At 38.5% G+C, this 26,694-nt stretch overlaps 1 protein-coding gene across 1 annotated transcript in view; it reads left to right on the top strand.

The window, feature by feature from the left end:
- Positions 1-2,473: 2,473 nt before the first annotated feature.
- The window catches only part of ENPP3 (ectonucleotide pyrophosphatase/phosphodiesterase 3), a 69,870-nt gene continuing 45,649 nt past the window's right edge, over positions 2,474-26,694 (top strand). The window contains exons 1-6 of the mRNA XM_032408316.1: positions 2,474-2,551; positions 6,254-6,329; positions 11,563-11,685; positions 13,456-13,581; positions 16,397-16,457; positions 20,611-20,708. Of these exons, the coding sequence (XP_032264207.1) occupies positions 2,474-2,551; positions 6,254-6,329; positions 11,563-11,685; positions 13,456-13,581; positions 16,397-16,457; positions 20,611-20,708 (562 nt within the window). The remainder of the gene's footprint in view (positions 2,552-6,253; positions 6,330-11,562; positions 11,686-13,455; positions 13,582-16,396; positions 16,458-20,610; positions 20,709-26,694) is intronic.

Genomic DNA, 26,694 nt, shown 5'->3' with positions numbered 1-26,694 from the left:
TTGAATAAATCTGACATCGTGGAAAGACACAACTCGTGTGTGTGCCTTCATAGCATGCTCATGACAATAATAAAAATATGGAGCCAGAGTCAGTGATATTCTGGTGAACAAAGCTGGTATAGAATCAAGTGACATCATGGAGAGTACCAGGAAGCAGCATCTGAATGCCAACTGGGGAATCAGTACCAGGTAAGCATTCTGGAGTCAAGGTATACAAATTATTATAGAAAATATCAAGACAAAGAGTTAAAAATCAGGAAGACAGAGGGGTGCTTGGGTGGCTCAGTTGGTTAAGCGGCTGCCTTAGGCTCAGGTCATGATCTCAGGGTCCTGGGATTGAGCCCACTCATTGGGGAGTCTGCTTCTCCCCTCACCCTCTGCATTCCCCCCACTCCTGCACATGTGTGCTCCCTCCCTCTCTCTCTGAAATAAATAAATAAAATCTTTTTTTAGAGATTTTATTTATTTATTTGTCAGAGAGAAAGAGAGAGAGTACAAACAGGGAGAGCTGAAGGCAGAGAGAGAAGCAGGCTCCCCACTGAGCAAGGAGCCTGATGCAGGATTCGATCCCAGGACCCTGGGATCATGACCTGAGCCCAAGGTAGATACTTAACGAACTAAGCCACCCAGGCATCCCTAAGTAAATAAAATCTTTAAAAAAAATAAAGAAGACAGAAACCAAGGTAACAGATTCTAGAGGTCCAAATAAGGAGAGGTCAAAATAGGGCAAAATCTTAAAAAGAGGGAAAAATGTGAGAAGATGTTCAAAGGATGTGTCAGTCAAGGTCCTACAGAGAAACAGAACAAGGTGAAGGTGCAGGGAGGGAGAGGGAGAGAGAAAGGAATTGACTCACTTGATTATTGGAGCTGGCAAATCTGAAATCCACAGGGCAGGGCAACCTGACAGGCTGGAAACATGGGCTAATGGTGTAGTCTGGAGGCAAAATTTCTTGTTCTTTTAGCCTCAAACTGTTTGGATGAAACCCCCCAACATTACTGAGGGTGTTCCCCTTTATTTAAAAGTCAATTGATTGTAGATGTTACCACGTTTACAAAATACCATTGTGGCAACACCCTAGATTCTTGAGGCAAAATTTCTTGTTCTTTTAGCCTTAAACTGTCCGGATGAAACCCCCTTTATTTAAAAGTCAATTGATTGTAGATGTTACCACATTTACAAAATGCCATTGTGGCAACACCCTAGATTGGATTTTGATTAAATAACTGGATATCAAAGCTTAGCCAAATTGACACACAAAACTACCATCATAGAAAGGAAGGTAAAAGTAGAACTGTTAATGAGAGTCAAGGCAGGTTGGGTAGATTGTCAAAGAGCAAATAGAAAAATTGAAGCTATCTGTCAGATGACTAGATAATAGCCCTAATTCCTAGGAATCTCATAATTTTGATGCCAGTTGTGATGTAGACTTGATTTTTCTTTCTTACCCTCTGTTTGCCACAACAGCAATGATAACAACAGTACTCCCAGAATCAGGAGTCTCAAGACCAGGAATCTCACTTCTGAGATAGTGCTACCCAAGGTGATCTTGGGCAAGTAGTCAAGCTCTAGAGGTCCTCTAGTCTTATCCGTAAAATTGGCAAGTTTAAGTAGAATCCAGAGTAAATGTTTGCAGAAGAGAATTCAAAAGTGCATGCACTACTCAAAGCAAGGTGTTTACACTGACCTTGGCTACATATAAAATGGCTTGGAGGGAAAATTTAACCCCACATCCAGAAGATTCTAATTCAGTTGAAGTGGAGCCTGGGCTTCAGAATTTCAAAAATTAAAACTAAAATTAAAAAACTACTCTGGGTGTTTTTAAATTTATCTAGTGCAGAGAACTGTGTGCCAAAGGTATCCAAATATGTTTTTTTTTAAAAGATTTTATTTACTTATTTGAGAGAGAGATAGAAAGCAAAGCAAGAGAGAGCACGAGCTGGGGGATGGGGCAGAGGGAGAGGCAGAAGCAGACTCCCCACTGAACAGGGAGCCCCATGCAGGCGCTCCATCCCAGGACCCTGGAATCATCACCTGAGCTGAAGGCAACGCTTAACCGACTGAGCCACCCAGGCATCCCTCACGCACATTTTTAATATGTTGGTTTTCAGCTGTGCTATGAAGTTTATACAAATATAGAAATGTCCTGGAATTACCCTAACAAGGCTTTTTGTTTTGGGTTATTTTTGAAGAAAACAAATAGATTGTATTAAAATTTGATTATTGTGTTATTCTTGTCACATAGGTTTTGATTAGTATTTACTATTTGTCTACGATGTCCCAGAAAAGGACTTTGATCTCTCGACACTATTTACATTTCTCCCTCTCTTTTTATTGTCCAATCACTAAAGAGCTATAATCTTCCCAAACACTTAAAAGTTAGTCACAGCCATGTAACTCATTCAGTTTCTCTTTGCTGGACTCGAAAAAAGAAGGAGTATTACTGTCTTGCAGTAAAACAGGTTTACACAGCTAATGGAGTCTACGCTGGCTTTATCAATGGAAGAACCTGCTAAGAGGAACAGTGTTAAGAAATATAAAATAATTTGTATTGTAAGTACAATTTTTAATTTTAGTCTTTGTAGCTTTATGACAATGTTAAGCATATAAATCCCCATTTATATTTGTGTTGTTATTTAAGTGTAAAGTTTTTAAGTGGTTGTATTCAGTTTTATCCCTTCTGACAACTGCAATGCCAAGTTAATGTTTTTTAATCATATTTTGCCTAAGAAATGTAACTACAAATTAGTATTTGATCAACCTAAAAAGTGGGGATCTGTGGTGAAACACTTTGCAGCATTGATTCTAGCATGATTATAATCACCCCCCAAGTCACCATTTTATACTGCGTAAATATCTTTAAGACCAGAGAGTGAGCAATTAAAATCACCGTATCTTATATTCTTTGTTGGACTATTGCTTTTATCTTAGTTCACTTTACTCCTAACGATGGTCTCTTTTGTCTAGTTCCTCTTTGCTTTTTTTATATGATAAGATCTTCCCTGTTGAAAAGAATAAAAAGGAAAGAAAAAAAAAAAACTTTTCTTGATTTTATTACTCAAACTTTTGGGGAAAAGAGAGGCCCATCCACTACCTTGGTTTTCTCACCATCCAACCATTCTCTGTTCTGCTTGTTTTTACTGTCCTGAAGTCATCTCCCTGAAAGTCAGTCCTTCTCTGTCCTTGTCCTGCTGCATCTCCATAACAATAATACTACCGCATATTATTATTATTATTATTATTATTATTATTATTATTTTCTCATCTTGAATTATTCTCTCCTATTGCTTCCATGATGGCATTGATAGCCCCCATTTTTATGACGTTTCTCTTTATCTGCATCCTTGGCTGATTTATCTTTCTTCTCATTGCACATTGCACATAGTGTTCCACCGAACCCTGTTTTTAAAGATCTTTTCTGTAGGCGATCTCATCTTTTCATGATTTTAAAAGTCACATTCTTGGGCGCCTGGGTGGCTCAGTTGGTTAAGCGACTGCCTTTGGCTCAGGTCATGATCCTGGAGTCCCAGGATCGAGTCCCACAATGGACTCCCTGCTCAGCAGGGAGTCTGCTTCTCCCTCTGACCCTCCCCCCTCTCATGTGCTCTCTCTCTCTCATTCTCTCTCTCAAATAAATAAATAAAATCTTTAAAAAAAAAATAAAATAAAATAAAAGTCACATTCTCAACCAAGAATTTCAAGCAAGGGGCGCCTGGGTGACTCAGTCGTTAAGTGTCTGCCTTCAGCTCAGGTCATGATCCCAGGGTCCTGGGATCGAGCCCCACATTGGGCTCCCTGCTCCGCGGGAAGCCTGCTTCTCCCTCTCCCACTCCCCCTGCTTGTGTTGCCTCTCTCACTGTGTCTCTCTGTCAAATAAATAAATAAAATCTTAAAAAAAAAAAAAAATTTCAAGCAAGCCAGTAGGTCCGACTTCTTGCTGAGTTTCTGTCACACAATTTCAAATGCCTTCTTGCTGGCTCCTCATCCAGTATCTCAAGGCAAAACCAACTGATTAATTTCTCACACTTAACATGCTGCAATTTTCTCCTTAATTCCCTACTTTGGTTAATGTCACCACCATTCTGTCACTCAAGCATTGTTTCTAGAAGTAAATGAAACAATGTATGTAAGCATTGAGCCCAGTAACTATAACAAAGTAAACTGTCAAGATATTCTATTTATTCATTATCCTTCTGGGAACTTTGGAGTGTTAGCTTCTATGCCATTTATTATATTTATTCCATCTTATAAATTCAAGAAATTATAAACCTCTTGGAAGCAAAATTTTGTACATCATTTATTTTCCTTCCTTATCCTTCTAATGGTTTACCAGTATGTATAATAGAAGCTCAATCTTTCAAAATCATAGTTTCAAAAGTACCCTGTTTCCAAATTTTAAAAAAAGTTTCATGTAAAAAACTTTACATGTATCGACTGTGTTTCTAGCACTCTTTATTCAGCCATCTGAAGCCAAATATTGGATTCTCAGAGGTTTTTGGAGTCCAGAGCTCTCCCCTCTCCACTTTGTCAATAGCATAAATAGTTTAAGATACATAGGCACCTCAATATCAAGAAGCTTATTCAGGGGACACCTGGGTGGCTCAGTCGTTAAGCGTCTGCCTTCAGCTCAGGTCATGATCCCAGTGTCCTGGGATTGAGTCCCGCATTGGGCTCCTTGCTCAGTGGGGAGCCTGCTTCTCCCTCTGCTGCTCCCCCTGCTTGTGCTCCTGCTCTCTCTCTGACAAATAAATAAATAAAATCTTTAAAGGAAAAAAAAGAAGCTTATTCAGAATTACTATGTGTTTAGAGGAAATGATTATATGAGATTAAAAATGAACCTTCTTCTTGAGGAACTTACAAAACAATGTAGGGAAGAAGTAAAAAATATATGGAAAAAGTACAGCCATGAAGAAACAGACACTAAGATTTAGCAGGAGAAAAATTCGAGAGCATCCAAAGGACAGCTAGATGCTGTTTATTTTCCCATCAAATTTGAATGGCAAAAGGACCAAAAATAAGATGGAAAACCAAAATAGGCCAATATGTAAATCCATGATGCATGAGGTTTACCATCGGACTATTTCCCCGTGTTTCTCCACTTTGTGCTCCTAGTCTTGGTCACCTGTGGCTTTTGAGCATCATAACGAGGGACTAAGTGCTTAGTGATGCTACTTAATAACTGTTTATGTTCACTTTTCCCCCTGTATTCTCTCCACTGAATGCATACCTGCTGGAAGGTCAGTGAAACTTGGGCTAACTTTCAGACTTCATAAAAAGTTGTTCTTACAGTATTTTAACGTATTTTCCCAATAGTTGAATCCACTTCTATGGTAAAAGTTAGATAGGTTAATTTTCCAGTTGATTTTCAGAGTGAAAACAAAGACAATCGATGGCTACGTAGATCTTTATTACCTAAGCAATTTTGATGTTGTGTTTTTTTTTTAATAAAAGTGATTTTTTTTTTAAAGTCAGAACAAAGGTTATTGGTGTTGTAAAATACATTCCTAAGCAATTTGTTATCTGTTGCATTCATATTTTATGGCTACGTATTATTCAATGTCTGTTATCCGTCATACTTATAATTGGACCTACTGGAGAGGGGGAAAGGTCAGTGGGAAGAATTTAACTGTATCACAGTTTAATTCCAGGTATCACATAAAGTCCACTATATTAAAGAGCCTGGTCAGCAGTAATGATAATGAATGACACACACAATCTTAAGTCACAGAGCTTTCACATCATCGGTCTGAGCTGTAGATCAAAGTGGATCATTTGCCAGTTAATTATTTGGACACTATATTTTTCCATGTGTTAGATATTCCTCATTCGCCTCCATAGGACAGAGCTGGGTGGGGAAAGGGAGAGACCTCTGCTCCCTAGGAGTGAGGTAGTTAAAGATTTCACAGTTGAGGAATGCTTTTAGATAAATGATCTCCAAACAGGAATCTAGTTAAGAATGAGAAATGGGCAAAGGTAAATGGCTCCCATGGTTTCATTCATACTTTAACTCCATCTGGGGTTAAGCTAACCAGGACCGATGTATTTGAATTTGAAGATCTGCAATAAGTAGTATTCTAAATTTCTTCCCAAAGCTTTCTTATTTTCAGGCATTAAAAAAAAATACATGCCTCTATCATTGTTGGACCTGGTGTGCTCTGTGCCTTTAATATTCACTGAGAGAGGGAGGGAGGTATCTTTGTACCTTTTTACATTTTTTTAAAATTGTAAAGGTCACTTTTCCTTTTTTCGTAATAGGTTCTTCTTGCTTTGTTGGTGATTGTGTCACTTGGATTGGGGCTGGGGCTTGGACTCAGGCGACAAGAACAGCAAGGTATATCCCTCAGTGTTTTCTCAACAGTTCCTTATTTCTCCTTTCTCCTCACCTTCACCCCTTGAAACTTGTCTCTTCTCTGGAGCTCCCTCTCTCCTGCATGGAGTACTCTCCTCCTAGGCTTCTCCGTCTCCCACACCGCACTTACTAGGAGCCCACATCTGTGGTTAGCATTATCCACTGTCATTTCTGGACTTTACCCTTTTGCCCTCACCCCTGCTCCCTTGAGATTCACGTCATTCCTCTATGTTCTTATTTGACCTCACCTTCATAGAGGACTTTGATAACTGGATTAAAGACTCCTGTCCCAGCACCTGCTCTACTCATTCCTATCTGCTTGTCAATAAACTTGGTCTCAAAAGTCTTGGTTGCTTTCCTCCCAGGACCTCCTGCCATGTTAGTACTGCATTCTCCCTGAAGTCTCACTATTTCTTGGCGAGGCGATGCCACATTCTTAAATGTAGTGCAGAGTAAAAGCTTCACATTTATTTATTTATTTTTCCTCATAAGAAGCAAAGAAAGGGGCACCTGGGTGGCTCAGTTGGTTAAGCCTCTGCCTTTGGCTCAGGTCATGATCCCAGGGTCCTGGGATCGAGCCCCACGTCGGGCTCCCTGCTCAGTGGGGAGTCTGCTTCTCCCTCTCCCTCTCCCTCTGTGTTCTCCCTCCCACTCCCCTTCTATCAAATTAATAAATAAAAACAAATCTAAAAAAAAAAGAAGCAAAGAAAAAATAGGAGATAGAATCCCCAAAATATCAAAACACGTCTCTTTTGCCATATCAGATCAGTATGAACAGTACATAAACCACTTACAAGTGACTATATGAAAAGCATTTTCTAAATCTTGTTATGTATTGTGTTGGTACTTTTATGAAGGGGAAGTAAATGTTAGGTAATTCATTCTCCTTTTTAATTTGGCTGATTAACTTCTAGTTTGACTCCCTTGGGGAAGGTCTTACTGCTTCTTTGTTAGGGAGACTCTTGGTGAGATTAACAGACAATTTTCCAGTTATGTTCTCACTTAAGAATTAACAGACACTCAGTACCCCTAGCCTAACATGGGAACACGGTGGAACTGGAAACGTGGACCTTACCTGGAAAATTACTGTCTTTTTTGGGGTCACTTGGCTGTTGCGTTTCTGAACTACAGTACCAGTCCTAGACCTAACAGATGTAGGTGGTCCACTTTGGTAGTATTGTTCTGATGTTAGTTTGCACAGGTATGCACCACTTCTTAGTTCTCTTATCCTCAAATCACGTAAATTAATTGCAAGAGGCATATACTAATCTCTGAACAAAATCTCTGATTATTTTGGCTCTTTCTCTCCCTTCCTTACTTTAGTACACCTATTGGCTGGCTTCCCAGTGTCATTGTTCCTTATTCTTCTCCTTTTATCTCAGTCTATCAGCCCTCATGTGGCATCACCCCTTCCCACCCAGGGCATTGGTACTTAACTCCAGCCCCTCCTTTGCTAGCATCCTTAAAATATTCATCCCCTCATTCTTCCATAGCTGATTCCTAATCCCCAATCCTGGACCATTTTCACCATTCTCCACTCCAATCAACCCACTTTTCATAGGCACAGTACGTTTTTTTCTAGTGTGAGTTTTTAAGCAATTTTTCCGGTTTGAGTTTTTAATGGGTTCTTAAAAATTTATTCTTTTATGCGCACATACTTTTTACTTATTCTTCAACAATTGGGCACTGACTGTATGCTAGGTATTATTCTAATTACTGGGAATACAGTGGTGAAGAAAATAGACACATCCTTCAGGAGTTTATAGTCTAGCATAAAAGACAGACACTAAAAATATAAATAAGCCAAATACATATAATATGATAAGGAAAGTGCTAAGGGATAAGTAAAACTGAAAAGGGGATTATAAAATATGGAGTTAGGGTGGGATGGGAGATGTATGTGAAATGACTTTTGTAAAGAGCTAGAGTGAGGGAGAAATAGGGATATTTGGGGGATGAACATTCCAGGCGAGAGGAAAGAGCAAGGGCAAAGGCCTAAGGCAGGAACATGCCTGGCAACTTCATTTAAAGAATAACAAGGTTGAAAAAAAAAAAATAAATAACAAGGTTGGTGAGTTGGAACTAAGAGGACAAGAGGGAGGGTAGTCATAAAATGAGATCAGCCAAAGGACAGAAGAGAAGCCACATCAGTGAGATTGTTAAGTCAAATCTGGCCGTGGGCTTTCATTCTGAGAGTGATGGGAAGTGATTGGAGTCTTGAGCAGAGAAGAGACATGCACTGGTTTGCTTTTCCACACACTCACTTAGGCTGCTGTCTTATGAAAAAATGGCAGGGTGAAACCAGGAGATGTGGAGACATCAATTAGGAAATTATTGCAATAATCCACACAAGCTCTATGTCTTGAACTAGGGTGGTAACATTGTAACTGGTGAGAAGTGTTTGGATCCTGGATATCTTTGGATGTGATAGATAGATTTTATCCACAAAGTGGGTATGGAGAAAGAGAGAAGTCACGAATGACTTCAAGATTTTTGGTATGAACATCTGGAAATACAGAATTTCCACAACAGAGATGGGGAACACTGTTGAAGAAGCTGGTTTGGGGAGAATAATCAGGAACTCGTTTTTGGACATGTTAAGTTTGAAATATCTACTACGTGTCCAAGTGGAAAAGCCAGAAGGTAGTTGAATATATGAAGCTGGCTTTTGAAGGGAGGTCCTAGATGGACATGCAATGTGGCAGTTATCAGCTTCATATGTGGATTTAAGGCAATGTGACTGGAACACACTAACCTTAAAAAATTGGGAAGATGAGGGGGGTAAAAAAAACCACAGATGAAGTCTAGGAAGAATTGGCCAGGGATGTGGGAGGAAAGCCAGGTGATTGCTGTGTCCTGGAAGCCATGTGCAGAAAATGTTTCAAAGTAGGAGAGTGAATATAAAAATGTAAAGGCCTTTTATATAAATGGTATATAAACCTTTTTGGGTTACTTTTTCACTGAACGTTTCTTAAGATCCATCTAAATTGGGGCACCTGGGTGGCTCAGTCGTTACGCGTCTGCCTTCCGCTCAGGTCATGATCCCAGGGTTTTGGGATCGAGCCCCGCATTGGGCTCCCTGCTTGGCGTGAAGCCTGCTTCTCCCTCTCCCACTCCTCCTGCTTGTGTTCCCTCTCTCGCTGTCTCTCTCTGTCAAATAAATAAATTAAAAAAATATCTAAAAAAAAAAATCCTAAATTGTTATGCATCCATCTATTCTTAGGCATCTCTCTACCTGCTACATAGTACTCTTTAGCATGTATAGCAATATACTATTTGACCTATGCCCTCCCCTGGTGCTGGATACCCAGGTTGACTTTAGTTCCTTTACATTACATAAATCCCGCAGGTTCCCTTATGGACCTGCGTGAGATTGCTTCATCATCTACCCAGGAATAGGATTCCTTGGTCTTAGGGTCTGTATTTTAACTTGGGTGAGTAGCCCCAGATAGCTTTCTGGAATGGCTGCCACAGCTTACTCTGTCTTTACCATGCACCCTCACCAACCCTTGGCATTATCTGGCTCTCTCATTTTTGGCAATGTAAACTTAGGTATAGAGTGGTATCTTTTATTTTAACTTTTGTTTCTCTGCCCTGCTGCTCCAATCTGTGTTGGTTTCTCTCTTGGTTTGTTTGGTGTTCCCCTAGACCCTCCATTGTGTTGGATCTCATTATTTTTTGGATCTCTTTGTTTCACTTCCTCATTTTGCTAAAGAACATCCTTTAGTAGCTTCTTAAAATAGGATACATAAAAGATACAACTTGAGTTCTTATCTATCTAAAGATATTTTCATCATCCTAACCTAACACTTGACAGTTTGGCTAGATATTGAATTCTGAGATGAACATAATTTTCCTCTAGAAATATGAAGACATTGCTTTCCTGTCTTCTGGCTTTCAGTGTTGCTTTTAAGAAATTTGATACCATTCTGACTTGTGATCTTTGATAGCTTGCTCATGATCTTTCTCTGGGAACTTTCAAGATCTCTTTGTCCCTGTTGTGCTGACCCCTTCATGTGAGTTTTGCCCTGGGAAATGTTGATGTAATAATTAATACTTTTCAGTTCTGGGAAATTTTATAATATCATTTCTTTAATAATATCATCTCTACTTTCTCTGTTTTTCACTTTTAGGTACTACCTTCCTTTTAAAAGGTTAACTATGTAGTAGCCTTGATTATATCTGCAATATCTCTTTGCCTTGTAAAACAGCATAGCATGTTCAATCTTGGGGATTAGGGTGTGAAATCTTCTCTGAAACCATCATTCTGCCTACCACATCCCTCTACTGAATTTTTCATTACTGCTTTCATGTTTTTATTTCTAAGAGAACCCTGAACATTATTTCTCTTTTTGAAATTATAGCTTTCTTTCTTATTTCATGGATACAATATCGTCTTTTCTGAAGCTCTCACTGTTAGCTGTGCCTGTGTGTGTTTGTGTTTAACTCTTCTGTTTCTTTCATTGTTTCCTTTTCAATCAAGTTTTTCTTTTCCTCTTTTCTTTTCTTATTTGTTTTGGTCTTCGTTTTTATGTTGGATTTTATCTTGCTATTCTCAAATGTCTGGTAACCATTTGTTCACATTTGTGAATACGGCTTGTTCATCTTTTCTCATCATAGCTAACCTTTATGTCTGCCTCTGTGATGAAAGCTACTTTTCCTAAATTCTTCCAGATTATGAGCCTTCTATCGAGTGGGAGGTGAGGTGGATCTTGCTGCTCCATCTTCAGACTTTAAACCAGTTTCACTTTATTTAGCCTCTGCCTGTCCCTCCTACCTTCACCTAATGGTGCCTGGTGTTTCTGAGTCTGGGACCCCTCTGGAGTCCTGGGGAAAAATCACTTACTGTTTATCATTGTGCATTGATGACTCATAGAGCACAATAAAAAATATCTGTTTGTCTGACCTAGTCTGTGCTAGGTACCTCTTCTGTGTGCTTCTACCATCTAGCTCAGAGACATCAGATAACTTCTTCTTTTTTTTTTTTAAAGATTTTATTTATTTGAAAGAGAGAGAGCATGGGAAGGAGGGGCAGAGGGAGAGGGAGAGAATCTCAAGCAGACTCCCTGCTGAGCACAGAGCCTGACATGGGCTCAATCTCATGACCCTGAGATCATGACCTGAGCCGAAATTAAGAGTCGGACTGACTGAGCCACCCAGTTGGCCCTCAGATAACTTCTAAGCATTGGTTTCCTTATTTCCTCCACTCCTACAGGCAGTTGCAGGAAGAAATGCTTTGATTCTTCATTCAGAGGACTGGAGAGTTGTCGGTGTGATATGGAATGCAAACACAGAGGCGACTGCTGCTGGGATTTTGAAGACACTTGTGTGGAATCAAGTATGGATTCTGAGGATAAGTTCATTATAGCATGTTGGTTGTGCTGTCATTAATGCATGTCCAAATGCTCACCATACACCTTGTGTATTGGTTTGTTAGGGCTGCCATAACTCAGAAACTGGAGGGCTTAAACAATAGAAATTCATTTCCTCAGTTCTAGAAGCTAGAAATCCAAGATGCAGGTTTCATCAGGGTTGATTCTTTCTAAGGGCTGTGAGGGAGATCCATTCCTTGCCCTTCTCCTAGCTTCTGGTGGGTTACAAGTCATTGGCTGTCGTTGGCTTTTGGCAGCATAACCCCAAACTCTGCCTTTGTCTTCACGGAGAGTTCTCTTGTTGTCTTCATAGTCTTCCCTGTGTTTGTGTGTGTGTGTCTGTGTGTATGTACATGTCCAAATTTCCCCTTTTTATAGGAATATCTGTTGCACTGGATAGGGACCACTCTAATGACCTCATTTGAACTTGAGTATCTACAAAGATCTCTTTCTAAGCAAAGTCACATTCATGGCGTTGGGGGCTAACACTCCAACATTTTAGGGGGACACTATTCAACCCATAACACCTTGTGTACAGGATTATCGTTTCCCCTTTTGCAGTACTAAACACAGAGTCCACACTTGATTTGATTGAGGTTGAGGAATAATGGTGTCCAGTAGATGAAATGCTGTCTATGTTGCTGGGAATACGAACGTCACAATGCAGTTTCACTACGGCTCAAGTTAATCATCTTGTTCAGTTTCCTTTGCAGTGGTTCTCAGATTTCAGGGTGCATAAGACTTACTTGGAAAGCTGGTGATTCTTGGTGATTCTGATGCCAGTGCTCCACAGAACACAACTTGAGAAACACTGTTCTCTGGGTAGAAGAGACAGTTCTCAATGTTTAATCTTTTAAGACATCAGTGAAGGCATGTAGGTACGGGGGTGGCTAGCAGTTCAAAGAGTAAAGATTAGAATAGTAGAGCTTCTTACATTATATTTTCTGAAAAGGGCAGGGGGGAGGGGATAACTTAGTGTAGATAAGATCTGTATTCCCTTTACTTAATCTCCCCAAATCTTTCCTAAGTAAGTGATAAGTAATGGACAATGAAGAACTCTATGCACAACAGAAGCACGCAGCAGTCACCTGTCGACCGCATTTGTCTAAGCACAGAGCTGATGTTGATTTTAGACACTGATTCCTAGCAGATGGCACTAGGAAACAGTGATGGGATACCCTCGTACTGTTTTAGCACTCATGTTTATTTACACTGATCTCATACTGAGCACGTAGCCTGGGAGAGCTGCAGAGGCTCAGCGGAGGCTCACCTAGCACTCCGTACCCTCAGCTGGGAGGTGCCCTGGCCTGCCTGCATTCTTACAGACCTGACCGTGTTCCTGTTAATTCTGCTCTCACGGCCTCTTCCTTCCTGCCTGTCCTTAAATGAAAGTGCTCTTGGGTGGCCACCATCACTAGTGGTTCATCTCCGTTGGGAGCTCCTAATTTTGGGTGGGAATAGAGTCAGTGTTCAGAGTTTCTCCAAAGTCAGAGGTGTACCTGCCAGGTAGACCAGAGCTGCAACTTACAAAACTGCATTTCTTTCTGCCACTCATGCCAACTGAAGAAAAGTGATGGGTTGTGCCTTGTTTGTATGATGTATTTTCATTTATTAATGCCCAGAAGCCAAGAGTTGGCCCTTACAATAATACAGGGATAAACGTCTGGAATTTACATTTGCTGTTGGATACTTGGGTATACGTTAAATGCTGGGAACTGAATTGTGTGATTTTACAGCTCGAATATGGACATGCAATAGATTTCGTTGTGGGGAGACCAGACTAGAGTCCAGCCTTTGCTCTTGTTCGGATGACTGTCTGCAGAGGAAAGACTGCTGTGCTGACTACAAGAGTGTTTGCCAAGGTAAGCAGAGGAGGTTGACCCATTCGCCTCTCTGTGTTCAGTGACCCCAGAGCTGGCTGACCCAGGCTGCATAAATTAAAACAAGTCAGAGACAACATGTTTACTGTGGGAAGAAATGTGGCTCGTGCATTATAGAGAGAGGGAGCTCATAGCATAGATACTATAGAAAAGAAGAGAAAGATTAAATTTCCATATTCATCGATAAGGCAAGGTCTTCTCCAATCCAATGACTATGCTAGAAATGTCTGTGGTTTGAGATACCAGATGGCAGATCCTAAAGTTAAAACATGATGAAAGAGAAATTTAATAGAAACAACAGTAATTGTTGTGGTGCCTGGGTGGCTCAGTCATTAAGATCTTCAAACTTACTATGTTTAATTTTTCCCAATTGAAATCAATTATTCTCATTGGCTGCTTCTGCCCCCTCCCAATACACACAATAACAGAAGCGGGGCGCCTGGGTGGCTCAGTCGTTACGCGTCTGCCATTCGGCTTGGGTGATGATCCCGGGGTCCTGGGATCGAGACCCGCGTCAAGCTCTTTGCTCAGTGGGAGGCCTGCTTCTCCCTCTCACTCTCCCCCTGCTTGTGTTCCCTCTTCTCTGTGTCTCTCTCTGTCAAATAAATAAATAAAATCTTAAAAAAAAAAAAAGAAACAACAGTAATTGTTATAAGCAGTGTTGATATTTACCACCACTGTTAAATGGGTACTTTGATGGAGTTAATTTTATCATTTCAGTTTATTTTTCAAAATAAATGTAAATGTTTTCTCTAAGGATTCAATACTTTGTTTAAAGATGTTACATGATTTTTGCTCAAATTAAATCTTCAGGCCGTAGTTTGAAGGCATTTGAATAATTTTTGTGCAAGAAACCAGCTAGTCACTTTTACGTTTTAAATTTAGAATTTTAAAACCTTTATGATATATTTCTAGCATATATAAAGGAGAGAATTGTATGGTGATTTCCCTACATGTCCAGCACTTAGCTTCAGCAGCTATCAACTCATGGCCAGTCTTGTCTCCTCTTGACAAAGTATAATTTTCAAAAAGATAAAAACATGATTCTCATAGAAATGTAATGTGAACATGTCAAAAAGTAAATAGCTCATTCATGAGATAATCATCTGGACTGTCCAGCTGGCTCAAAGAGAATGAAAGAGACTAAGTATACATACAACTGAAAGAATGTTGGAATGAAGTTATAAATAGTGTAAATTCTGGTGGGACAGAAAGGATTTGCATTTCTACATGACAATTTTTTTTTTTTTTAAAGATTTTATTTATTTATTTGAGAGAGAGAGAATGAGAGACAGAGAGCATGAGAGGGAGGAGGGTCAGAGGGAGAAGCAGACTCCCTGCTGAGCAGGGAGCCCGATGCGGGACTCGATCCCAGGACTCCAGGATCATGACCTGAGCCGAAGGCAGTCGCTTAACCAACTGAGCCACCCAGGCGCCCATCTACATGACAATTTTTTTGCTATCAGACAAGAATCACTTATGTTGCTATTATTTTTCTACCAATTAACTGCTACTGTTACTGTGTTATAAAATGAATGGTAAGGAATAAGCCAGATAAAGGTATATACTTCTAAGTAATTAGATAATTCATAGGTGGGCTTTTTAGATAATCCCCAGGATGACATTAAAATGAAGTTTAGTGATCAATCTTCCTTTTGCTTATTTTCAAGTTTTGGATTGTTTTTTCTTAACAAAATATACTCTTTATTCACCCCAACTTCTCTCCCCAGATTTTAGATGATTTCTAAGCAAATCCTAGAGTTACTATCATTCATCTGTAAATATTTTTAGGGTGTATCTAAAAAGGTAAATATTTAACAAAATTACAATACCATTAGTATATCTAAAAACATCAATTGTTGTTGATATCATCAAATATCCCGTGTTCTAATTTTTCTGTTGTCTCATAACATTTTTAAAAAAGATTGTTTGAAATAGGATCCAAAAAGATTCCATACATTTCAAGTGGCTTCAATACTTCAAGTCCTTTAAAAATAGCTTCTCTTTCTTTTTTTCCCCTTGCAATTTACATGTTGAAGAAATGGGGCCTTTGTCCTGCAGACTTTTCCAGTTAGTTTTGCAGATTGCATCTTAAGCAGTTTGTCATCTCCTGTATTTCCTGAAAATTGGTAGGTAGAATTTGAGGACTGTTCAGATTCAGGTGCAAAGTATTTATTTATTTTGCAAGTATACTCTGTAGATGGTGGTATTACTTCCATCAAGAAGCACATCTTGTCTGCTTGTTGCTTTTTCTGGAATGTTAGCCATCGATGATCATTGCCTGTATCTATCAAGGGATACAAGTGATGATATTTATACTCTATCATTTCTACTTCATTAGTTAGTTGGAATGTTCTATAAACAGAAACATTCATGAAGTAAAATTTTTTTAGTTAAGATCTTCAAACTTACTATGTTTAATTTTTCCCAATTGAAATCAATTATTCTCATTTACTGCTTCTGACCCCCCCCACACAATGATTTCTTTTATCTTTTCTTTAGTTGGTATATCTATATTTATTAAACTCATTTTTTTTTTCTAATTGTCTCTTTCCAGCTAAAAGAATCCCCTTTGTTTTTCTTGGTAAAGATGAGCTTCTTGGTATTCAGTCTGTCCAAACCTCTGGGCAACGCTGATCTTTTCAACATGCGGAATAGCACTTAACATGTTCTGGAAGAATTTAGTCATTGGAATAACATGAACAAAGTAGTTTGGAAAGATCATGTTCATTGAACATTTGTTTTTCTTTTCTTTTCTGTGGTGCAGCTGTCTGAAGATTTCGATCTTCTTTTTCAGGAGAAACCTCCTGGGTGAAAGAAGACTGTGGCACAGCCCAGCAGTCTCAGTGTCCAGAAGGGTGAGAATACGGGGAGTTTTTATCCTCCTTTAACATGGAATGTAGCTGAGAAGCCGAGTGGCATTTCCTCCACTTTATATTTTAGAACAATACACTTAACCAACGATTAGGATTCTTGGTGGCTTCAAACTCAGACTTTTGTTCACATCATTGTTTACAAAGCATTTTTAATTAATTTTTTACATTCATGTCTTGTAACAGTGACTTAAAAAAATGGTTGAATTATTAAATACTAGCATTCTCAAGTTCCTCTGGTCAGGACTAGGATTTAGATCTGAATTACTCCAGCCAGAACCCTTTCCTATGAATATCCTGGAACTTTGAATTTATACTTAACTGAGGAAAGGGAAAGAAGTTTGCCCACGGAAGGCCTCACAAGGAAGAGTGGATGAAAAGGACTTTATCATGTGTACATGGGTGAGGAAAGCATGAGGTAAAACCCCTCACCCCACCCCTCCCATGCCTCTCCTCCACACACTTATAATGGCTGCTACTGGACCTTTCCCAGTCCTGGAAGCATGCCCCACATCACCTTCCAGTCAGGGTGGATTTCCCCTCCAGTTACCCCTTTTGCCCTTCACCGACTTCATTCTTTTGGCCCAAGCAGTGGAAGGAAGTTGGTGAGGTAGGAGAAAAATGGAGTATCTGGCTGTAGGAAGAATTGGTGGAGTCATTTTTAGATAGCATTATTTTATTTAAAGAATGTGTGTAGATAATGTCTGTTTTTGTACCATGCTGCTTTGGTTTACCCCAATCCTCAGATCCAGCTGCCCTGTCCAGTGGCTTTTGGGTGAGCAAAAAATTTAGAATAAAAAGGATACTTGAGTTTGAGTCCTGGTTTTGCCTATGGGACTTTAACTGTAGTCAATTCTGTGAGCTTCATCTATAAAATTATAGTAGTAGTTGTAATAATAATAATAATAATAATAATAATAATAATGCCAAGTTCAGAAGATTTCATGTGATAGGGTTAGCCCGGTGAGGGGTATTAAGGAGGGCATGTACTGCATGGATCACTGGGTGTTATATACAATGAATCATGGATCACGGCATCAAAAAAACAAAAACAAAAAAACTTTGAAAAAAAAAAAGATTTCATGTGAGAATTAAGTCAGCATCTTGATCCCATAGATGTTTGACCTCGTTTTTAAGCTGCAAGGTTATTCTGATGGCATATTTATGAATATAAAAGTTTTAACGGCCTTATGCTAATGAATTTATGAAGTATAAGTATTTCCAATGCAAACTGCAATGCAGCACTTGAACCTCTTGATGAGTTTTCTATATATTGTATGTAAAAAAAATCCCAATTTTCCATTTTATTTTTTTGAGGTATAATCTATATATTGAAATGCTAACATTTATGTGTACAGTATAATGAGATTTGGAAATTCAGAAACCCATGCAACCCAGAGATAGAGTATTTCCAAGACACAGAATGTTTCCATCACCCCAGAAAGACACCTCATGTGCTGATTTCTATCACCATAGATTCCTGTTCTAGAATTTCATATAAATGGAATCATCCCATATGTTCCCTTGTGTTGTTGTTCTTAATCCGATTTGAGACTCATAAATGTTATTGCATGTATGTACCATATCTCTCACATGGGCTTTTGCACAGCATATTTTTTTCTGATTAACACATTGGTCCCATTCTCTTTTCATATTATTTCTATTTGTTCTTTAGGGCCAAGTTCACACGTCTGTTTTCACCTTACAAAGATCAAATCTGACATCCCCTATGTAGTTGAATAGCATCCTGTAATCAATTCTAACCTTTAACCACCCCCATTTACTTCTCAATTTCATCCCCTAGATTAGGGCTGTAATTCCTTCATGCCTTTATTTTCAATATTTAGCAATAATGTCTGACTCAAATATTTGTTAAATGAATTACTCTACAATAACTGTATATTCTGGGAAACCATATAGACCTGTCCTCCAGACTCTCCTCACAGTTTCTTTTACAAATGTGTAATTAGATGGCCAGGCTGATATTTTTCTAGCTTTACTCAAGCACCTTGAAAAACATGGAAATTATTTTTCTTATTAATAGTTTGTATGGGGGGTGCCCAGGTGGCTCAGTCACTTAAGCATGAGACTCTTGATTTCAGCTCAGGTCATGATCTCTTGGGTAGTGGGGTTGAACACCACATTGGGCTCCATGCGTAGCAGGGAATCTGCCTGAGATTCTCCCTCTCCTTCTCCCTCTGCCCCTCCACCTATTCACGTGCACTCTCTCACTCTCTCTCTAAAATAAATAAATTAAAAAAAAAATAGTTTGTATTAGCATTCAGAATTTTCTCCACAATAATAGTGGATATTTTTAAGGACTACTCCAATCAAATTTCTTGGAAAAGTGTGTTTTTGCTTAAAAATTTATTTTTCTAATTAAAAAAAAATTTTTAAATTAAGATGTAATGTATTATTTGTTTCAGGGGTACAGGTATGTAACACCCACTGCTCGCCACAACACGTACCCTCCCCGATGTCCACCACCCAGCCACCCCATCCCCCCTGCTTAAAAATTTAGATGTGAAGCTGCTTGAGCACAGAGCTTCACATACTCAGTTGCATGCAGTGTATTTGGAATTTAAAACAAATGTTGGTGTTTATAGCTGTTGTTCATAATAATTCCAAAGTGGAAATTACCTAAATGCCCGGCAACAGTAGAATAACTAAGTTGTGGTTTATTCATTAACTGGAATACAGGACAGCCATGAGAATGGATGATCTACAACTACATGTAACGGTATGGATTGATCTCAAACATAATGTTCCATAAAAGAGGCCAGGCACAACGGAATACATACTGTGTGATTCCGTTTGCGTGTAAATATAAATACAGATACAGGCATAATCAATCTGTTGTTTTAGGTCAAGGTACTGCTCACCCTTGGTGGGGTGTGGTTTGCAGAGGCTATTGAGTGGAAAGAAGCTCGAGGGGAGGATTCTAGGGTGCTGGTATTCTGTTTCTTGATCTGGGTGATCGAGTTCACAGTGGAGTTGTTAGGAAGTTAGGAAACATTAATCAAACTATACATCTGTGAAATGTGTGTGTGGGGGCATGTGTATATAAAATATATACAAATAAAATTTTAAAAGTGAAAAAAAATTAAACAAAGAAAAGACAGCCTCTGGCTATACCCTAAGAGTTACCTTCCATTACTTTAGCTTAAATACTGATATTAAAAAAAAAAAAGATTGTAATGCTTTTGATGTTAATATTAATATAGCGAGATATTAGAATAAAGAATCAAAAGGGTAGAACTTTAGAATAATAAAAAACCTCATAAGCTATAGAGTTCCTAAATTTTGTATCATAATTATATCCAAAATGCGGTAGAGGAATTGTTACTTTTACGATTTTTGAGTTTGAGCCTTGTATTCAGGAATCGTTGCTCTTGGCTCTTTAGCAAAGTCAGTCCGTGCAAGGTCTGCGGTTAACAGCTCCATTTCTGGGGATGTTTTGTTAATGCTCTGCTTGCATGCTGCTGACCTCTATTGAAAAACTGCAATTAATTAGCGCCATGTATACTCACCACTGTAAAGTGCTAAATATATTTGAGGTAAGGCAATGATACTAATGTTCTATTATGGTGATTCCAAAGTATTAGGTGAGTGGGTTGGGGCTGAGTTATGAGAGGTTGAGTAACTGCTTAGAGTTCAATAGCTAATAAAGACTGAAGGTAAGGGATTACTGACCTACTAACATTACTAACATGCTAATTAGGGGTTCCTTACTGGAAGTACTGATTCTTAAAGGAGATAACAATTTTTATTTTATTTTTTAAATTTTTTTAAAGATTTTATTTATTTATTTGAGAGAGAGAGCATGCGTGAGAGCACAGGAAGGGGGAGGGTCAGAGAGAGAAGCAGACTCTCCGCTGAGCAGGGAGCCCAAAGCTGGGCTCTATCCTGAGACTCCAGGGATCACGACCTGAGCCAAAGGCAGCCGCTTAACTGACTGAGCCACTCAGATGCCCCAGGAGATAACAATTTTTAAAAAGAGAAAGAAAAAAATGACCCAGGACATACTGTACTTTCTAAGCATTTTCTAATTTAGAGAATTGTAAGTAGCACAGAAAAGTGTCTTTATTTTTTTTTTACAATCAAAATAGTAGACTAATATTTTGTTTTCCATTTTCAGATTTGAACTGCCACCAGTTATTTTGTTTTCCATGGATGGATTTAGGGCTGAATATTTGCAAACATGGGACACCCTCATACCTAATATTAATAAACTGAGTAAGTCTTCCACAACTGTAGGCACACAAAGGACGAGGACACTAGTTAGCCAGTCTGTAGATGAGTACCTTCCTTCCTGATCTTCCATATTAGTCGTTTGCCTTCTCCCAGGTCCTCCGAAGATCCTGAGGAATTTACCACTCATGGGACCTATTTTCATACTTGTTGGCTCCTCCTTTTTTTGTAGCATGTTCATCTTTTGGTTTATTGTGATTTGTTTTGTATTTGAATGTAATTTCCATCTTATGGAAATCTGTCCACATACACTATCTCGAAAGTGGTGTTTGTCAGACTTGGGTTCTGAATCTTAGCAAGAAGAACGTGACCAGCAGGGACAGGATCCTGAAGGAGCCTGAGTGGCAGAACAGAGCCAGCACACACCAATGCTCCAGAAGGCAAAAAGTCTAGTATCTTTGTCTGGTTCTGGAAGTAAGCTGCCTGGAACCTGGTTCCACTGCTTATTAGCTGTGAGACCGTGGGCAAGCTTACCTCACCTACTGGTGCCCATTCTCTTGAGTCGTAAAATGGTCACTTCCTACCTGATGGGAATACTGCGAGAACATAAATGTTGTACACACTGAATGATTTTAAGTTATTATTATAATTATTGGTTTTATTGTCATCTTAATCAGGACGTTACACTTCTATTTAGGACACTCGGCCCTCGTATGATGTTATAGTTATTAATAAAGAGAAATTAAGTACCTAAGGACACAGAGCCAAGAAGTATCAGAACATGATTAGAGCCAGAGGGTCAACTCCTGGGTCTATAGTCTTCACTGCCCCACAATTCTTTCTTTCTTCCCCCTTCTGCCAGACCCTTGTTTGCCTCCAAGGCCCTCAAAGTTTATCACAATTTTACTGGTGTCCTGTTTTTATTTTTCTCCAAATTATTAAAAAAATAACTGTTTGGGCCTGAGTAAGTCCATTTCCTTGTCTGGGTCTCAATTTCCTTACTTGTAAAATGAGAGGATTAGCTCTAATGATTTCTACTGTTTATTCCAGCTCTAAAATCCCATGATGGACTGCTTCCCCTCTAACACGAGGTGCTTTGTCACTTCAGCTTTTCTCTCACTCTCTGAGGCAGATCCTTAGCAAAAACGTCGAGAGTTTGGGGTTATGACAGAACTGGCTCCGAATTCAGGACTTGCCATTGAAGTGCTGAGTTACTTTGGCCCGGAAAGTTAATTAACACCTCCCACAGTTTCTATTTCTTTATTCGCATTTTCCTTGATAATCTGGATATCAAATTCTGTATCCAAAAGGGAATTTAGCTAGCCAGGCTGAGCTGAACCCCTTTTGAAGTGGAATTATTTGATTTGCTCATCCCACTCAGAGTTGGAAATGACACCAGTGGAAATATTGGGCATGGAGAGTGTTCCCTTTCTAAGGTTTAATACGTATTTTTTAAGTCACACAGACAAGATTTTAATCCTTTAATGTGTAGACATCACTAACTAGGTCTACAAGGCAAAAATGGGCTGTTAGCTTTCAGGAGGCCTGATTAAGAGTAGATGTAATAAGACTTAGGATTAGGACCTCCTGGGAATGGTAGGCTTGAGGTGAGTTACGTGAAAACAGGCATCACGTTAAGGAAGTACAGACCCCCATCTCCAGTGTCCCATCAGGCTCCCTGGGTTGGGTGACAGTGACAATGGTCATGGAAACTGAGCATGAACTCATACCACAGCACCATGAGTCATATCTGTGATGGTTAAAAGGACTCAGACTCAACTCTAGTGAGCGGGTGAGATCATTGTCTTGTCTGAGTAGTGTGGGTGGGAGCAGAAAAAAAAGGTGTCAGGCCCAAGAACAGGGAACTGTCAGGTAAGATAGAGGTGATTTGGCTTGAACTACAAGTCAGGTTTCCTGGAAAACTGGGTGAGAAAGTGGGGATAGAATAAGACTAGTAGAACTGGCCGGCAATGTTTGCAGTTTTGAAGATGAGAGTTAGCAAGGTTTACATTCATGAACAATAGAACTCTTAAATTCTCCACAGCAGACGCCATTTGCTGTCTGCCCCCTTCTCCTCCTCTTTCTTCTTTTTAATTTTATTGTGGTAAAAACACTTAACATAAGACCTAACCACTTGATGGACTTTTAAGTATGTAATGCAATATTGTTCTCTATAGGCCCGATGTTGTACAGCAGATCTCTAGAATTTATTCATCTCACGTAAATGAAATTTTATACCCACTGATGAGCAACTCTCCACTTTCTCCTCCCCACAGACCTTAGCAACCACCATTCTATTCTTTGCTTCTATGAGTTTGAATCTTTTAGATCTCTCATGTAAGTGGAGTCATGCAGTATTGGTCTTTCTGTGACAGGCTTATTTCATTTAATGTCCTCAAGGTTCATCTATATGGTTGCATATTGTAGAATTTCCTTCTTTTTTAAGGCTGAATCAAGTTCCATTATGTGTATATATTACTTAAAAAATACATTTATCTGTCAGTGGATATTTAGGTTGTTTCTACATCTTGGCTATTGTGAATAGTGATACATTGAACATGGGAGTGTTAATATCTCTTCAAGATCTTGATCTCAATTCTTTTGGATAAACATCTGGAAGTAGGATTCCTGGATCATAGGGTAGTTGTATTTTTAATTATTTGAGGACCCTCCACACTGTTTTCTACAGTGGCTATACTATTTTGTATTCTCACCATCAGTATACAAATGTTGCAATTTCTCCATGCCCTTGCGAACACTTGTCTTTTGTGTTTCTGATAAGAGCCATCCTAACAGGTGAGCAGTGATAACTCATTGTGGTTTTGATTTACATTTTCCTGATGTTTAGTGACATTGATCATCTTTTCTTATACCTATTGGTCATTTGTAGGTCTTCTTCAGAGAAATGTCTATTCAAATCCTTAATGCATTTTTAAGTGGGTTATTAGTTTTTTTCTAGAGTTGTAAGAGTTCATTATGTATTTTAGAAATCAATTCCTTGTTAGATATATGGTTTGTAAATATTTTCTTCCATTCCATATGTTGTTTCTGTTGGTGGTTTCCTTTGTGCACAGAAGCTTTTTAGTTTGATATAGTTCCACTAGTCTATTTTTGCTTCTGTTGCTTGTGATTTTGGTATCATATTCATGACATCATTACTAAAACCAATGTCATAAATCTTTCCTCCTCTTTTCTTCTAAGACTTTTACAGTTTCAGGCCTTATATTTGAGTCTTTAGTTCATTTTGAGTTAGTTATTGTTTATGGTATACGAAAGGGTCCAGCATCTTACTGGAAAAACTCAGTTTTTTCATTGTGGAGTATGATGTTAGCTGTGGGCTTTCCATATATGGCCTTTATTATGTTGAGAAAATAGCCCTCCCTTTCTAGTTTGTTAAGAACTTTTATCATGAAAGGGTATTGAATCATATTAAATGCTTTTCTGCATCTGTTGAGATACGATCATGTGATTTTTATCCTGTATTATATTAATGTGGTTTATAACATTAAGATTTTTGCATCTATGTTCATCAGGGATATTGTCCTGTAGTTTCCTTTTCTTGTGGTGTCTTTGTCTGGCTTTGAATCAGGGTAATGCTGTCTTTGTAAAATGAGTTTGGAAGTGTTTTCAATGTTTTGGACGAGTTTAAGAATGATTGGCATTAATTCTTCTTTAAATGTTTGATAGAAGTCCGCAGTGAAGCCTTCTAATCCTAGGCTTTTCTCTGTTGAAAGGTGTAGTCGAACTAAAGATTTGTTAATTTTATCTTTTCAAAAAACCAAGTTTAATTTTCGTAATTTTTAAAATTATTTTTCTATTCTTTATTTTATGGTTGCTGTAATCTTTATGGTTTCCTTCCTTCTGCTAACTTTGGGTTTCATTTGTTCTTTTCCTAGTTCCTTGAGGTGTAAAATCAGGTTGTTTATTTGAAAGTCCTTTTTTAATGTGGGTGTTTGTTGTATACACTTCCATCCTAGCGCTGCTTTTGCTGCATCTGTCGGCTGTTGCACCTGCTCATCCATTTAGTTTTCTGCTCTTTCTTATAGTTTATAGTTACTTGGGGTATGTGTTTATTCCATTTGTATTTTCAGATTTTTTTTGGTTGGTTTTTTTAAGGAGTAAATTACACAAATGATAAACTTTTAAAAACAATATTAAAATGTAAATAGTAAGGAAAATACGTATATAATAGAATAACAACAACCAACCAACAAACAATAAAACTCTTTCCGGATCTTTCTAAGCTTATCTCTGCAGAAGCAACTACTCTTACTGATTTAGTGTGTGTCCTTCCAGAATTATACTTTTTAGTTTTAATTTGGATTATTAAGTTCTGGAAGAAACAATGGTAGAAGATTTTGCTTTCTGTGAGCTGTTCTCTAACAGCTCTAGTTCAAAGGCCAGTGATCCAAATGGTAGCCTGAGTCATGGATAGTCAGCACGTGTGTCCTGTTTGGAATATTTTCAATAAGGAAGTGTCATGTTCTTCCATTACCAGTAGCTTAGTTTATATTTTATTTTATACTCAATGCCTTAGGCATTTAAGAATTTAATTACATTACATTACATTAATTTAATTACATTAATTACGTGTATGAAGGAAATAAAAACAGAAACTGACTTTATATTTCTATTTACTTTGTATGTTTTTCCCTTACTTAAATTCTTTTCATTGTATAATGAATTGGATCTCATTTTATTTTCTTATCATATGACTTAACAATAATAAATGTATCTTTCTCCGATTGAGGATGGGATTTATTTATTGGTAGTATTAACTAAAGAAAGAAAAAAAGGTTATTTTAATCTTTAATTATACTTAGGAATCAAATCGCAGGGCGGGCCTCAAACTTAGGTACACCAGAACCACTTGGGATGCTTGCCACAAATGTAGTTTTTGTTTGGTTGGGTTTTTTTTGAACTCCCTTTTTCTTCACCTTCCACCTACCCTTGCATTCCTACCAGAGTCCTATTTAGTAAACTTAATATGGAGCCCAAGAAGGTTCTGAAGGAGGTAATCCCAATATGAAGGTTTCATATTGGAAACGCTGCATATTGGACCAACTCCAAGCCTATTTGAGCAAACATGCATTATTTTCAGCTGCAAATTTTGGATTTGGGCATGGGAAATTTCTTGCCTATCACTGCTGGAGAGGGAGCAGCAATGCTGCAGTGTTTCTGACCTCCTTCAGCAAGATCATTGCACAGACAGAAAACAACAGAACATTTGAAAGCAAAATTGACGCCACGCTTTGTGGAAAACAGATCACAGGAAACTGCAGTGATCCAATGGAAACTGTACTGAAAATAATAAGTAGTAAAGTTAGCTCCTTTGGTAAATGTTACTATGTGACATGGGCCTATGCTCTGATACAAGTCAAATTCCTTTTCAGCTACCGAGATAGTTGTATTGACTTTTGTTCTATTGGATACTGTCGTACAAGAACTATTAGCTGAGATGCAAATGTGATCTAGAAATTCTCATCCTAATGACCTGGATCAGAAAGAGGGGAGCAGCAAAAACAAAGCTGGTGGCAGTGTATAATTTAGGGTGCGCTTAGCTGAGAGGTCAGCAAGCTGTGGCCTGTGGTCAAAATGTGGCCCACTCTGTTTTTGTGTGGCCTGCTAAATGCTAAGAATTGTTTTACGTTCCTAAATGATTGGGGGGAAAAAAAAGAGAACATTTTGTGACATGTACAAATTACGTGAAATTCAAATTTCAACGTTCATAAATATAGTTTTATTGCCATGCTCATTTGTTCACATAGCATCTGTGGATGCTTTTGGGCCTCAGTAGCTGAGTTGAGTCATTATAACAGAGACTATATGCATCTACAAAGCCGAACATATTTATTATCTGGCCTTTACAGAAAAATGTAGATTTTCCTTGATTTGGTTCACTTCTCTACTAACAACTGACATTCCTTGGGAAGGAGGAATTGTAGGCATCAGAAAGATTTCAACCTCTTTCCATCTTTAATCCACTCTTCAGTTAGTTTTTTATTTCTCTGGAAAATTTTATGTTTAAGTT

This window comes from Phoca vitulina, unplaced genomic scaffold (genome assembly GCF_004348235.1).
Source record: "Phoca vitulina isolate PV1807 unplaced genomic scaffold, GSC_HSeal_1.0 scaffold9, whole genome shotgun sequence".
Lineage (NCBI taxonomy): Eukaryota > Metazoa > Chordata > Mammalia > Carnivora > Phocidae > Phoca > Phoca vitulina.
Note: the sequence above shows the minus strand (reverse complement) of the source record. Positions and strands in the feature narration are given on the sequence as shown.